This window comes from Corapipo altera, unplaced genomic scaffold, assembly GCF_003945725.1.
Source record: "Corapipo altera isolate COAL_440 unplaced genomic scaffold, ASM394572v1 24b, whole genome shotgun sequence".
NCBI classification, from domain to species: Eukaryota; Metazoa; Chordata; class Aves; order Passeriformes; family Pipridae; genus Corapipo; species Corapipo altera.
In genome coordinates this window covers 1,079,567-1,094,810 of record NW_020884888.1, presented here as the reverse complement: position 1 = coordinate 1,094,810, position 15,244 = coordinate 1,079,567, and the positions used below count along the sequence as shown (strand labels likewise).

The 15,244-nt window shown below is 40.7% G+C and overlaps 2 protein-coding genes across 3 annotated transcripts; one reads left to right on the top strand and one right to left on the bottom strand.

Moving 5' to 3' along the window:
- Positions 1-1,310: 1,310 nt before the first annotated feature.
- ACOT13 (acyl-CoA thioesterase 13) lies at positions 1,311-7,532 on the bottom strand. 2 transcript variants are annotated; one of them, XM_027643942.1, is made up of 3 exons: positions 7,372-7,532; positions 4,185-4,369; positions 1,311-2,019 (listed from the first exon to the last, which is right to left on the bottom strand). In XM_027643942.1, the coding sequence occupies exons 1-3, from the start codon at positions 7,450-7,452 to the stop codon at positions 1,863-1,865; spliced, it is 423 nt and encodes a 140-aa protein (XP_027499743.1). In that variant the 5' UTR covers positions 7,453-7,532; the 3' UTR covers positions 1,311-1,862. The 2 variants fall into 2 exon arrangements, with proteins under 2 accessions (XP_027499743.1, XP_027499742.1); XM_027643941.1 differs by lacking the exon at positions 7,372-7,532 and adding an exon at positions 5,547-5,650.
- TDP2 (tyrosyl-DNA phosphodiesterase 2) lies at positions 7,517-14,053 on the top strand. The gene is made up of 7 exons (XM_027643940.1): positions 7,517-7,745; positions 7,819-7,901; positions 9,942-10,109; positions 11,331-11,422; positions 11,898-12,016; positions 12,399-12,569; positions 13,399-14,053. Exons 1-7 carry the CDS (start codon positions 7,533-7,535, stop codon positions 13,678-13,680), a joined length of 1,128 nt encoding a protein of 375 aa, XP_027499741.1. The 5' UTR covers positions 7,517-7,532; the 3' UTR covers positions 13,681-14,053.
- Positions 14,054-15,244: the final 1,191 nt, after the last annotated feature.

The window sequence follows — 15,244 nt, the reverse complement described above, 5'->3', positions numbered from 1 at the left end:
TAATGTTCACTTTCATTTCCTTACACTCTACATGAGTAGCCTACGGCAGAAAACTGGTAAATTTGAGAATGAGAAGAAAGATGACTGGAGATGCCAGAACATGTTTATAGGAAGATAACCAGATCAGCAGTTGCCAAATTCACTAGGTGTGTCCACTTGCTGTGATGAATTCTCTCTGACTGCTCATCCTAGTAACTGTAGAGGAACTGGAGATGCTTGAGACTCGTAACAGAGCTCCAGGCAGAGGGAGTGGTAAAGTGAGAATTTAATACAGTGAGGTATCTAGTTCTGCTGAGTGAAGATTTAAAACAAAAAAGGTTGCTCCTGTAGGAAGCATCTTTGCAGAACTACTTTAGCAAAGCATTATGCTCCTTTAAAGAGGATTCAGGGGTGATTCTGAGCATGAGTAACTGCAAGTGCTGAGGAAAAAACAATTTATGAATGTACTGCTGAAGAGAAGATGCTGCTATTAAAAGTTCAACTAGCCACAGGCATGCAAGCAATGTTTGCTTCTGAGACAGCATCAGAGAAAAAGCTTCTGTTGGAAATGTATATACCATGAACAACTATTCTATTTTTCCTGAGCAGGAAAAATACATGCTGATAGCCTGAGCCCACTGTAGCTATTTTTTTTAGAGAACTTCCACTGGAGGGTTAGTTATCAGCTATATAACTTGTTTAAAAGTAATTTTGGAAAGATTGATGACACATTAGTAAACTTGTTCAACTTTATACTGAAAATCAGTCTGCATGAACAGGTCACCTAACTCATTGGAAATTATTTCTTTAGGTTGAGGAACCCACAGAAAAAAAAAAACCAACTGCACATTTCATCAAAAAAGTCAAATGACTAAAGACAATGAGTCAAATTCCATGACATGTGCTCTTTACTAGGGTTAGATTAGCTTTTCAAATCTCCCACTAGGGTAGAAAAATGTGCCCTGCATATGTAGCATTGCTGTCTTTATTGCAGTTTGATAGCCTTGCCATGTATAGTTTGTCATCAGTTAGAAGAAAGCAGTTAAGGCTGTCCAGAACAGTGCATGAGGAGCCCAGTCTTCAGCTATGAACAGCAGCTTAACTACCACATTCAACCTGAGTCAGACAACCTACAGCTTCAGCCTGATCAAAGGTCACCAGATTTATTCTGATACATCTCTAATGTGCAGCTGATGAGTTTTAAACAAATAAAGGGAGATGATGACATCTGAGGTGAGTTTGTGTACAAAGGTTCCACTACATCCTCTCAAGCACATCATGTTGACAAACTTTTACTCAGTGCAAAGACGTTACCAACCCATGAAATAATCTTTAAAAAGGTAGTTTCAGGAAGCTTTATTGAATACTTTTGAATTTGTTACAGCATCAGTAAATTAACATTTTGCATTAGCCTGCTTTACACTTTCAGACCAGTTTTGCACTATAAGAACTCTGTACTATCATCTTACAGAACAAGTACAGTTTATAAGCATATATAGTTGTGTTTGTGTGTGACTGTGACAGGCCTGAAGACAGGGTTGCTCTGTCACATGACACCACAGGTAAAGAGAACGGATCTCTTAAAACTCTGTCATGCTGGTAAATCATATGGCTGTTCCAAAGGCTCTTCCCTTCTGCTACCTTGACCAAAAAAAAAGCCAGATGCATCCCTATGCTATCACACTCTGTTGTTCGTCCCAAAATAGGCATTAGTTTTAGCCTTGTGGCAATTCTGGTGGTAAAAAATTTGTTCATGATGGAAGTGAGACAAATTCACTTTCTACAGAATAACACAACTTTGTGCAGTTATCTTATTTAAGTGAGAAAATAATTCTGTATGGCATTCTGAAGTCCAACATTATTATTTACATTACTTTCTTATATTAATGTTCTAGGAACTTTGTGTGTCTGCCTTGTGCAATTAACTTTCCTGTTGCCTTATTTGTTAAATCCACAGTGGCAAACGCGAGACTTCTTCCTTGCTTCAAAATCTGAGCTGTAATCAATATCTCTTCTCCAATCTTAGCAGCAGAAGTGTATCTTGAAGGAAATAAAAAATGAACTATTAAAAGAGTCTGTATAGAGGACAAATCCAAGAATATTCTTGCATTTTAGATTATCATGAAGGGAATTAGCAAAAGTGGGCAATAAAGACGCGTGTCTCTAACTGCCTGCTTGCAAATCCCCACTTCTTAAAGTATTTGACCTCCTCTAAGTACTGCCAGTGGAAGTAAGTATAAGAGTTCTCTGAAAAAATGGAGGCTAGAAAGAAACCCATTGGCTTGGTTCTGAGGAAAAGTCCATTTTGGAACCGAAACAATCAGTATCCAAGACCTGAGTTAAAAGTTCAGCGCCAAGTCCTATTCCAACCACTGCTGGCTGCCTACAGCCTTTCTGAACTTGTCTGGCTGGTTCAGCTGCAAAATGTCATTGTTTACAAAAGCTCCAGAAGGTCATTTCTGTATGGAACCTAAGCATAGGTTAACTGCTTCCCATACCCCGGTTAGAGGGAAGTCATGGAAATCTGGGCAGCCCTCAAATGCTGTTTCCATTCATTAGATAACTCTTTGTTTTTATTTACATGAGCAGGAGGGTGTGCTTTTAAAACACACTTCAGAGAATAGGAAGAAATTCCTCCACAAAAAGCCTGGAAACCATTAGGAGGAACATGATCCAATCTCCAATCATGACCTGAGGTAAGGGAACAATATTCAAATGTTAGAACTACAGAGCAGAATGTAGAATTGCTGGATATAAATCTTATTGAGATAAATTTCATCAACCAGTCCATTTTTATACATGACACCATGTCACAAGTATGTCAGTCATGCCTAATGCTGATGTAACACAAGGTCTGTTAGTTGACAAGGGCAGAGTTTCAGCCTTGTCTCTTTCCCAGAGGCTGCTGCTGATCCTCTTGTGGTTACAAAAAAAAAATGTTTCTCTGTTTCTCTCTGTTCTTTCCATTACTAAAATAGCTATCTCATGACAACTTTTTTAAAAGCTCCTTTCCCAAAAAGGAAAAAAGTTGTCTTATAGCAACGTTCAATATCCAATATTACTTGTTCAATGAAAGCAGTAGTCCAGATTAAACAAAGCTATTAATACTGCTTCATGTAACGTTGCCTAAAGGTGATTTTGAATCACCTCCAAGAGAAAGCACCTTCCCAAGATTGTATCCCTTATGTAATTGGGTGGGCATACTTGACAGTGTAAATAATTCAGATGTCAGATACGGGGAAAACCCCATACTCATAGGGGAATTTCAGGTTTTAATTTCCAGTAAGATCCAAGTCATCACAGTGGTAGTATAAAGCTTAAATAGAAGCTTCAGTCCCATCTGCCAGTGGACAAATCAGAAGGTGCTGGGGGAGAAAGCAGGGAACCTTGTAAAGATACAGATCACTCCCCCCACAATTTTAAGGCTTTTTTTTTTTTATTTAAAGACAGTTTTGAAGAGGGGGTACTTTTCTAAGATTTTTAATGCTCTAGTTATTCCAAGTAGGATTACTTTAGTTCCAATCAATCATAATATCTTCATTAAAAGTAATGAAGCAAAGCTGACAAGCTATAATAGCATCATCAAAGAAAGTTTCAGAACAACTATTTTTTAAAGACACTGTGCTTTAAATCTGTATTACAGGAAGAACTGTTCTCAGTATAAAACTACCTTGAAATGACACAGAACAAAGGAATCTTCCTCCACTGATAAATTCTGATTCAATCTGTAATTTACCCTCTATATGAGCACACAACAGAGCTGAACTGTTTCCTGTTTTAATATTTTTTCTGGTTTAACATTTTATAGACTAATACTAAAAGAGGTTTTATAGAAAGCTGCTTACCCTAGATCTTGGTTTTTGAGGAGACATTAATGTATCTACACAAGCAAAGTCTGAAGCCGAACCAATTTCTTAAGACTACAATTGACAACATATCAACATACCTTTACATTCTATGAATGAAGACACTGACTCTGAAACACGTGTAATAAAAGCTTAAAAAAGTCCAACTCAAAATTTGCAACCAAATGCCAATGTCTCCAAATACACATCTGCCTCCCCTTTATTTATCAAAACAGGACTTCTGAAACCAAAGAAACCACCGGTTTCAAGTGGGTGCCACAGTACAGAAATGAGGTACAGTGGAGTCAATGTGGGAGGAAAAGTTAGTATGTTTTAGGAAACATGGTGAATGATACCTACGAGATGTTCATGTCCACACTGACTCCAGGTGCTGCTCTTTCCGTGTACAGCAACGCTGCTGTTGACACCACATCCACGAGTGTGGCTGTCAAACCTCCATGTAATGTGCCATATCTGTTCGTATGTTCCTCCTCTACTTTCATTTCACAAACAATGTTTCCAGGAGTTGCAGAAACAAGTTTCATCTGCATGACCAAAAAAGGAATAAAAAGCTTACTGATCATAGTACCAACACCCAATATCGCCCTGAATCCAAATGAAAGTAGAGCTTGTTTAATTCTGGACTCATGAGACAAAAGATGAAAAATACAGTAATTCAACTGTCACATTAGGTATTTCCATAAATTTTGAGCAGAAGACTATTGCCTTAGAAAACTGTGTATTTCTAGTGCACACAGCTTAATAAAACTTCAATACTTTCTATGCTGTCAGGAATCCTTAGGAGGGAACATTCTTCTTAAGTTTTCCTTTAGCTTTAATCTGTGAGTGAAAGGCCAGATTAGAGGGAACACAAAACTGCTCTATCTTTGTGTACCACAGTTGGGAAGCCATATTTGTTGGCTCACAAAATAGGAACAAGACCACCAGTAATTCATTATATTAGAGCAATCTCAGAATCAGTATTTTGAAATGAGCACTGGAAATACTAATCAGATTGGCTTCTCTGATCTGAAATTCATACTCTTGCGTAGAAGTATCCAAGACTGTATCACAGTGTTACAGCGTCATTATATAGATACATATACATATATACAGCATATACAGTTTTATTCCATCTCATAGGTGTTAAATATAGAATTACAGTACATCTATGGTACCATGCTTTCCCCAGTAACCAATACATGAAGCTAGAATTTTGAGACCAAGAAGTTACTGCAATTCAGCATTTTAAAGTCTCAATTCAAGTTTCCTCAGTTAGTAGCACTATCTTCAAAGTCTGAAAGCAGATGAAAAACTGGGCTAAGTTCAGCATATATATTTATTCCTACAACTTTAGACTATTAAAAGTGAAATGAGGACATATTTATTATAATTCCTATTAATTTTAATGTTTTTAAAAGCCTTTTCTTAAACTTCCATATTTCCATACTGGTATCAGCTGAGTTGATCTAAATCTCTTTTAATCTTAAAAGGTATTAAGATTGAAATGTCTCCAGTTTCATTATTCCTTATTTATAATGCAGCGTAAGAGCTCAGTGTCAGCCAGTGTCCCCTTCTGATAAGCCAAAGTTTATTCAAATTTTGCAGAGAAATGATACATCATCAATGATGATGTAGTACACAGTCTGACTACGAATGGAAAAAGCTGGGATTAAACAGAGGGGAAATCACTGAGGCAATGTTCTAATACAGAAATAGCACCTTGATCAGTGAAAATCCCAAGTCCTACACCAGGCACGCTGTGCTGCACTCACTGGAGGCCTAGACTTCTGACAGAATTCCTAATGAGGACTTCACTGACGCTTGACACTGGGAGCAGATGGCTTCCACTTCTGTCAGGGAGTGGTGCTCCAATCCACCTGTGAGGCAAGGAAAGCATCCAGTTCCATTTGCCATTGCTCTGATCCGGCACTAGGTGCCTGCTGTCATTGACAAAAATAGTTCAGTACTTGAGTGCTTCCAGGACCTACACAGCTATAACTGGTGGTCTGTACTTCTCACAGCCCTCCTGTGCTTGTCCTCCCACTCGTCTGCCTTAGGAACCAGCATACTGCTTCAGCTTCCAGCTACTATTGCCATGCACTACTTTGCAAAAAGGGCTTTAAAACTCACAGTTCTGAGCCCTAGGTAGATACCACACTGGAGTTAAACCAGAAACTAAGTCTAATGCTGGAGCTGAACCAGTTTCAGACTAAAACCTGTCTTCTCCAGGATAGGAAAAATCTTGGCCCATTTAGTTACGGTACTTCCCAGAAAAACAGCAGCAACTTTCAATTCAAACACAATTGTACTTTGATTCTTACTATGATCAGGTTAACGTCATCGTAATTCTACAAGATTCCAGAAAAAGTCTAAAAGTATTCCAGAGCAAGGAAGGAAGCCCAAGGCTCACTGTCCTTTATGAGCTGAAGTGCTGCATTTCCTCTCCACTTCATAGGATTTTAAGGTAAAGGACAGTAAAGATATCACAGGAAAGAGGTGACTAAAAACTAACTGGACTCTTTATAAATAAATGAGCTTCTTAAACATAAAGCTTTATACATTTTTTTTAAACCTCATACTTCCCAACATGTCTTGGAGAAACATGACAGTAAGAATTGCTTTGCAAATAGTTGGTTTCTCCTGGATGTATCAGATCATGGAGCTGTCAACAAAAGCACTGTTTCCATCATTACATTTGCTTCTCTACAAGGCAAATCATATGAATTTTTACATGGTTGGTTTTCTTAGATATATTTACAGCATCCCTCCACGTCACATTTACACAAATAAATAGAAATTCAACAGAGAATTGTAGCATTGCAAAATTTAATGAAAACACTGAAACTGCTTCACAGGACTGCCGTACACAGCAGCTACACTACCACGCACTACACAGTTTAAGACAACACAGTAACTTCAACCTTTTTGAGCATAATGTACATGTAATACACATAATTGTACATATGATGTACAATTAATGTACATATAATACACGTAATTGTGTCTGTAAGGAGGAGTAAGTCATTACAGCAGTACCAGTCAAATACATTTCTTTATACCAGAAAGTATTATTGTAGGGCCTTGTGTAGAAACTCGGAGAGCACTGAGGTGCTTGTGTTTTCAGCCTGACTTCAGGCTTAGGTGTGAGATGTCATAATGAGCTCCCTTTTTAAACAGAGAAGAGTAATCATTTATTTCATAATTTCGCAGTCCTGGAAGAAGAATACCAGCTACTGAATGACTACTGAAGGTTATTCAGCACAGTCCTCACCTTCAGAGAGCTGCTGGAAGGCAGCTGGAGTATCTAACGAGAGTTACTGAAGAACAATTGTGTTTTCTATCCCGTGTTACCCCCACGGCACACGCCCCGTTCCGAGGCCTCGAATCCGGGGAAAACACCGCCGGGCCTGCAACACCGCCGGGCTACTGCCGTGCCTCCCCCCGCCCCCCATTCCTACACAGCCCGACATTCCGGGAGAGGAGAGAGCGGCGTTTAAACGAGCAGCCCGGCAGGACGCGCTCCCTGCCTCCCGAGTGCCCGTACCTTGCGGAGCACCCGGTCGAAGCCCTGCGACTCCAGCATGTACTTCATAGCCTCCCTCAGGGATTCCACCGTGAGCCCCATGTTGCCACCCGGCCGACCGCTGCCCGCCCGCGCCCCGGAACAGCAACGCCGGCGGGCGGTGCTTCCCGCCGTCTTCCAACATGGAGGAGACGGCGGCGGCGGAGGGGCGGAGGGAAGAGCTGGTCCAGGCAGCCCGGGACCCACCGCCGGCGGCGCGGGAGGAGGGTGCGGATGAGGAGGCGCTGCACGTCGCCAAACGGAGGAAGGTGCTGTGCTCCGAGTTCTCCGCCATCACCAGCAGCGACGTGGCGGTGGCGCGCAGCTTCTTGGCCGGCAGCGACTGGCACATGGAGGTACGGCCGGGGGCGGCGGGGCCGCGGGGCTGCCCGGCGGCGGCCCCTCGCTGCCACCGGCCCTGTGTTTCAGAGGGCGCTGAACGCCTACTTCGAATCGCCGCTGGAGACGGAGGGGGCGGCAGGCGGGGCGGCCTCCGCGGGCTCCGGCACCTGGTAGGTGAGATCGGGGCAAGGGGGGATGTGGCAGGAGGAGATGGGTCCCAGGTGGGGGCAGCGGTGCCTCCCCGGGTGGAGGCAGGTTCCCCTCCGCGGGAGGGCGCTGGGACCCCCTCACCTGGGGAGGGCCATCCCCGGGTCGGGGCCTAGCCCGGCGAGCATGGCATCGCACCTTGGCTGACATGTGCCGAGACAGGTAGTTCTGTGCCTTTTCTGCGCTGTTCTCGTTGTTTCCCGACGATTCTCTCGCCTTGAGAGGCTGCCAGACTTGGGGGCTGCAGTTTCTCTCTGTGGATGCTTCAAACACCTTCCGCTGGGCTCATGGATTGCCAGCGTTTTGGAGAAGGGACAGGCTCATTTTCTTCTCATTGCCTTGTGCAGTAATACACATGCAGATTTTACTGTACACACACACATTTGTGGAAACAATGTGGAAACAATGCAAATATGTATTATACTAGATGTATGGATGTTTATATCTTTAAATAAAATCGACATGTGCATGCACCTCTTGTTAAATGTACTTGTGGAAGTTAAGATGTAAGATCTGTGTCTTACATACACAGTCTCACAGCACATCACCAGGCCATACAAAAGATATCAAACTGCAAGTGGAATTGAATTTTTACACATCTCTACCTGTCATGGTTTAACCGCAGATGCCAACTAAGTGGCATGCATCCATTTGCTTGGACACCCTCAGTGGGGTGGGAAGGAGAACTGAAAAAAAAAAAAAGTTAAAACCCGTGTGTTGTGATAAAAACAATTTTATGGTTGAAATAAAATAAATAATATAATATTAATAGTAATGAAAAGGGAGACAACCAAAAGAGAGAGAGAGAAATAAAACCCAAGAAAGACAAGTAAGGCAAAATACAGTTGCTCAGCCACCCACTGACTGATACCCAGCCCATCTCCAAGCAGCAATTGGCCCCTCCTGGCCAATTCCCACCAGTTCAACACTGAACATGATGCTCTGTGGAACGGAATATCTCTTTGGCCAGTTTAGGTTAGCTGTCTTGGCCATGTTTTCTCCCAGCTTCTTATGCACTTGCTCGCTGGCAGAGCATGAGAAGCTGAACAGTCCTGGTTTTGGGGAAAGTGCTAGCTAGCAATAACCACAACATCAGTGTGGTTATTCTGTACTGGATTTGCGTGGCAAGGTTTTGATTGTGTGGGGCTACAGGAGTGGCTTCTATGAGAAGGTACCCGAAGCTTCCCCTACATGACAGAGCCAATGCCAGCTAGCTCCAAGATGGACCTGCCGTGGCACAAGCCCAAGCCCATCACTGATGGTGGTAAGCGCCTCTGGGATAATGTATTTAAGAAGGTTAAAAAGCTGCTGCACAACAGTAATTGCAGCAGAAGAGGGAACTGAGTGTACGTGAGAGAAACAACACTGCAGACTGTTCAGTGAAGAAGGAGGGACAGGAGGTGCTCCAGGCATTGGAGCAGAGATTCCCCTGCAGCCCGTGGTGAAGACCGTGATGATGCAGCTGTGCGTCTGCAGCCCATGGAGGATCACGGTGGAGCAGAGATCCACCTGGAGTCCTGGAAGGACCCTACGCTGGAGCAGGTGGATACCTGAAGGAGGCTGTGACCCCGGTGGAAGCCTGTGCTGGAGCAGGCTCCTGGCAGCACCTGTGCACCCATGGAGAGAGGAGCCCATGCTGAAGCAGGTTTGCTGACAGGACTTGTGACCCTCTAGGGAGTCCCTTGGGGAGCAGCCTGTTCCTGAAGGGTATGGGGAAAGAGTGGGAGCAGGAGGAGAGAGCTGAACTACTTAAGTGCTTTGGATTACACTGATTGTCTTCTGAGTAACTTAAATCAGAATGGTAAATGTTATTTTGTGTCTGTAAGGAGGAGGAGGAACCACTTACTTCACCTGTGTACTACAGCTCTGTATGACTGGAGTCTCTTTTAGTTACTGTGCTTTTAAATTATGTTGAGATCAATACATGGTTTAGAAGATAAGGGAGGTAACGGCAGAAAGAACAGTATTATGCATGTTGACAAACAAGTAAACTCTCTCTTTAGTATTGACCTCACAGCAGATGCAACTACTAGTAATGCCGGTGTCAATAGTGTGGACCCAGAGCAAAAAGAAGATGACAGTAACTTCTCGCTGATAACCTGGAACATTGATGGGCTGGATCTAGGAAATCTGAAAGAACGAGCTAGAGGGGTCTGTACGTACCTGGCATTGTAAGTATAGCTTCATCTTTGTGTTGTCATGTACCTGGATTTCAAGGAAAAAAAAAAAGTTTCTTGATTTAGGTATTTACAAATCTTCGTGCCCAAATTATCTTAATGTTAGATGCGCAGTACAATCACTTCATAAACCCTAAGTAGCTGAAAGTTCGTATACTGACTGGAAGAGGTATGCAGATCCCAAAGGTTAAGTGTTCTGCGATAGCTACTTTAAAAATCTGTTGATGAACAATATTGTTCAAGTTGAAGTCACACATCAGGAACATACTTCATACTTGCATCCTGTGCATAAGAAGAGTAAAACTGTGAGAGACTTTCTTGTCACATTCCAGTAGTATGAACAACTTCACACGAGAGCAAACTGTTGGAAATAACAAAGATTTTTGTAGTGAAATTTTTTCTCTTGCTAGACAATGTTTAGTTGTCTATCAAAAAAGCAAATATGCAAGATAAAAGCAATAGAATCTGTGATTATCTTTTATAGTTTTATCAGTGAAAGCCTAACTTGAATATATATATGAGCAATTTAAAAGTTCATTGATTTATCTTAGTACACTAACTTATCAATGTAAATTAAATTATTTAAACATGTGGTAATTTCCACTCAAAACAGCAGAAATCCCTTAACTAAATCAAGTGAAAATTGATTTAGTTAACCTGGGGGGACACTATTTTTCTTCTGTAAATAAGGTCTTAGGTTTGTCCCTGCTTAGAGCAGGGCTATTCAGCAGCGTAGCAAAAATAGGGACAGCTGTAAAGTCATGTCTAAATCAGCATTTTCAGGAGTGCTGCCCCATGTGAACTGTTACTGATTGTACAGCTCTAAGAAATAAAAGAGCTTCTCATCACTGAGACTGGGACAAAATGAATTGAAGGTTACCTGAGGGGATCTGTTGTAAGGGTGGTGGTTGCAGTCTTATGGAGAACATGTCCCAGAGCTGCTTTGCAGCAGCTTAAATTGAATTCCTTATGTATATAGTATATGAAACCCGTGCAAACGTTTGCAGAGTCATGGTATATAATGGTGATGTGTCTACATGCTGCTAAATATGATGGAAATATTTTTTTCTTTATTTAAAGAATAGATTCTTACAATATCTAGGAAAATGAGGGCAAGGTGCACCTGAAATCCCCGACCCTGTTCTATTTGGCCTCAAAGTGTAGCAGTACTACCTTTTAGTAGTTAAATTGAAAATCTTGCCTTGCTGATTTCAGATACAATCCAGACGTTGTGTTTTTACAAGAAGTCATCCCACCACATCTCTGTCTTCTACAGATGAAAGCAGGCAGTTACACTATTATTCCAGGTAAGAAAAAACCCCTCAGTTTCTAAAGACAAAAACCAGAAAATTAAGTTTGGTTTTATTCTGTCTCCCTTGCCAAACCCTCCAATGATTTGTAGGAATATAAAGAATGAAGTGAAGAAGGAAGTACTTAAATTATTTTCTGTGTTTTCATACCAGCATATAGCTTGATGCAAATTACGCATGCCTAAGGCTTGCTTGCCTGGTGGTTTCCTTTATATTTTTTTCTGCATTTTGAAAGACTGGTAGCAAGTGTAGCCAAAAAGTACCATAGATAACTAATTTCGTAAAAATTTACATTTAAAAAATGTAAATGCGAAAAATTCAAACCACTATTATGCAACATTTCACTAGTGACTTTGTACAAATTAATGTTGATTCTCACAAGTTGTGATAATAAGGTCTCTTTCAGAACGTTAACTTATTTATGATACAGCATAAGATATCCTCGAACATTCCTTTCCCTGATTCTCTTTAGGTAACATGGATGAGTATTTCACTGTCATAATGTTAAAGAAATCCAGAGTGAAGCTACTGAAACATGAGATAATACCTTTTCCAACAACTGCCATGAAGAGGAACCTTTTGGTTGTGCATGTGAGTGAGTCAGTATGTACTAAACAGCTGTATTTCTGCCTGCCAAACAAAAAATTCCAGGAAATGCTGGAGTGGCTTTTTCTCTATGACAGTCTCAAACAGCAGAAAAATTGCTTCTCCAAACATACGAACCCAGTTGCATTTGATACTAGCAAACTTAAATCTTTTATCAAAATTACTTACCGTACTTTATTTTCAAGTCTCATAGTCTCTGAAAACAAAACTAGAAACCTGTTATCCTCCTGTAAGCCACTTTTCTTCAATGTGAAACTAATATTAACCAGAGCTCTGTCATTCAGTAATTTGCTTTGTGATTAGATTTTGTCTTTGAACTTCTTATCGTGGTTTGGATAGTAACATTGCCTCTTTGTTTCACACATAGGTGAGCATATCTGGTAATGAACTTTGCCTTATGACCTCTCATCTGGAGAGCACTAAAGATCACGCTAAGGAACGTACAAAGCAGCTGCAAATAGTGTTAAACAGAATGCAGGAGGAGTCTGAGTCCACCACTGTTATATTTGGAGGGGATACAAACCTCAGAGACAGCGAGGTAAATAGAAATAAACAACCATGTTATTTAGAGAAGGTATTCTGACAAAATCTTCTAATCTTCTTAGGCTTTTCTGTTGTCCTTATGAGAAATTAGCTGCTTAAGCAGAACAGATATTCAGCACTTATTCTTAAAAAGTGAGAGGGTGGCTACTAAGTAGAGGTAAGCATTGCTATGCTGAGGCATTGTTATAGCTGAGGTGATTTATATGGAGACCCTTTCCCAATAACGAAATGCTTTATTGACAATATTTATATCTGAGCAGATGCAGGGAGAGTTGATGAAGTTTTGACTTCAGAAACATCTTCTCATTTTGAGAACCTGATCTTTAGTTGCCCAACTTGCTGATTCTCAGCTTGTAGAACCAATGAAAGAAAAGGGTGCTCTGGAGAAATAGATCTTGGGATTTTAATCCCCCATAATCAAGACATTCAAAATTAGAGGTAATTTTTGGCTTTTGATACTAGAAGTGGAATTTGTGCATTGTTACTAGAACATCAGAGTTTCATCTCTCCCTGTCATGAAATTCCATTGCAGTGAATTGGAGTGACATTGGTTCAGAGAACACAGATACCTCAACACTTCAGAGCTGAACATTTATTTTGTAACATGTTTTGGATTTAGACAGTACTACAAGAATTGGTCAGGCTTTAGAGTATCCTGAGAAATACCACAGTTTAGAAACATCTCCAAGATCTTTGTTCTTAACAACTTAATGTTTTGCAGAAAAAAGCAATGTTGTGACAACTCAGTTCTATTTTTGAAGGTTAAACTTGTCAATTCAGTACATTGTGGGTTTGTGTTTTTTTTCCCCCTCTTCTACCTTCAGGTTGCTAAACTTGGTGACTTACCTAAAAATGTTACGGATATCTGGGAGTTTTTGGGTAAACCACAACACTGCCGCTATACCTGGGACACCCACTCGAATACCAACCTAAATGCACCATACAAGTGCAAGATGAGATTTGACCGTGTTTACTTTCGGCCTGCAGTGGAAGGGGGAAATATTATTCCTCGAAGTATGGACTTAATCGGCTTGGAAAAACTAGACTGTGGCAGATTCCCTAGTGATCACTGGGGTGTTTTGTGTAATTTTGATGTGATATTATAAAAACGTAAAAAGGCTTGCATTGTTAGTTTTTACATGACTTATTCTTGTTTTTACAAAATTCTACCTTCTCGGTTTAAGTAGGGTGTATTTAAATTTTCAGCCCTAACATATGCTCTGCTCTTGACTTTGGCAGGAATGGCTTCATTTCAGGCTAGAGTTCCCTCTTCCTTATTGTTTGCATCTGCTCTTGAATCACGTTTTTAAATATTTATTTTTAAGAATATCTGCAAATACTAAACCAAATTCTAGTTTTAAAATGGGAGGAGAAACCCGTAAATACAATTCACAAACATACTTGGTGGTTTTAAAAGCACTTTTATTTTGGCACATATTATGATCTTATAATAAAACCTGCTTTTTTATTTTAAAACTACTTTTATTGTGCCTACTGTGTTTATTTTGTAACCATTTCCATCATCCTTTACAACCTTGTCTTTTGTAGGGTGTTTTGTATTAGCTTCTGAAGTTTGTGTTGAATTTACATACCCCTTCAGGCAAGACAGTAAGGCAGCCGAGGAAAGAATGAGTAGATTGTCACAGAATAAGGGTTTCTTAAGTAGGAATTAAACTACTATTGAACAGATTTAAGAACAATATGCCTTCTATTTGACAAGAAAAGATTATAGGCAGTTGCATGGAAGTTGTTCACTTGGGATAGTATATATGTTCCTTTACGTTTATTAACGTGGATATAAGTTGCAGATTAAAACTTGTTGTCTTTCGATGTACTTCTAGAAGCTCTTGTAAACTGCTGTGCAAAGCCTGAGCAGCCCGAGGTCTCACTGACTTTGCAAAAGATCAAACAGAATTTCTTACTCTAGGAAGTGTGTAGTCATTCTCCTAGAATGGAAGGGACCTACAAGGACCATCTGCTCCAGCTGCCTGACCAATTCAGGGCAGACCAAAAGTTAAAGCACGTTGTGAGGGCACTGTCCAAATGCCTCTTAAACACTGACAAGCTTGGGGCGTTGACCACCTCTCTAGGAAGCTTGTTCTGGTATTTGACCACCCTCTTGGTAAATAAGTGCTTCCTAATGTTCAGTCTAAATCTCTCCTCAAAAGGTTAACCTTAACCAGCTCCTCCCTTCATCACAGGAACAGGGAGGCCTGAGGTAGGTGTGGTTTTCCTTTGATTCAGTAGGAGGCCCAGGTGACCGTACTAAACAAGCAAATAAACCTCAGGATATTAATTCATCTCCACAGAAATCAGCTGCGGAAGTCTCTTGTTCTGCTTTTGCTTCTTTAAACATCAAAAGCCCAATTCCTTTTACGAAAGGTAAAAGAACAGCCTGTTTTGGGAAGGATGTCCAAATCTTTGTATCCTGATTGCTCTCAACATATTCCATTATTTTATAATAACTCAGCTTCAAAAAAAAGAGGGAGGAGTCACTGATGTATTTTTTAACTCACGTTGAGCCTATGATCTCTTCTTTCTATTCCCAAATAAACAGTTATATAAGAAAGTGAAAAATATCTACAACTACCAGGATTTTCCTTTCAGGCTTAAAATGGGGGGCTGGCATGGGTCACACATTCTGACTTGCTCCATGATCTTGTCTTCCTC

Excerpts from the sequence above, each read along its gene's own strand:
- TDP2 (XM_027643940.1), top strand. The coding sequence starts at position 7,533 with ATGGAGGAGACGGCGGCGGCGGAGGGGCGGAGGGAAGAGCTGGTCCAG. Across the intron at positions 7,902-9,941 it reads TCCGCGGGCTCCGGCACCTG|TATTGACCTCACAGCAGATG; the intron begins GTAGGTGAGATC and ends CTCTCTCTTTAG. Across the intron at positions 12,570-13,398 it reads CAAACCTCAGAGACAGCGAG|GTTGCTAAACTTGGTGACTT; the intron begins GTAAATAGAAAT and ends TTCTACCTTCAG.
- ACOT13 (XM_027643942.1), bottom strand. The coding sequence starts at position 7,452 with ATGGGGCTCACGGTGGAATCCCTGAGGGAGGCTATGAAGTACATGCTG. Across the intron at positions 4,370-7,371 it reads TCGACCGGGTGCTCCGCAAG|ATGAAACTTGTTTCTGCAAC; the intron begins GTACGGGCACTC and ends TTGGTCATGCAG. Across the intron at positions 2,020-4,184 it reads AGTGTGGACATGAACATCTC|ATACACTTCTGCTGCTAAGA; the intron begins GTAGGTATCATT and ends ATTTCCTTCAAG.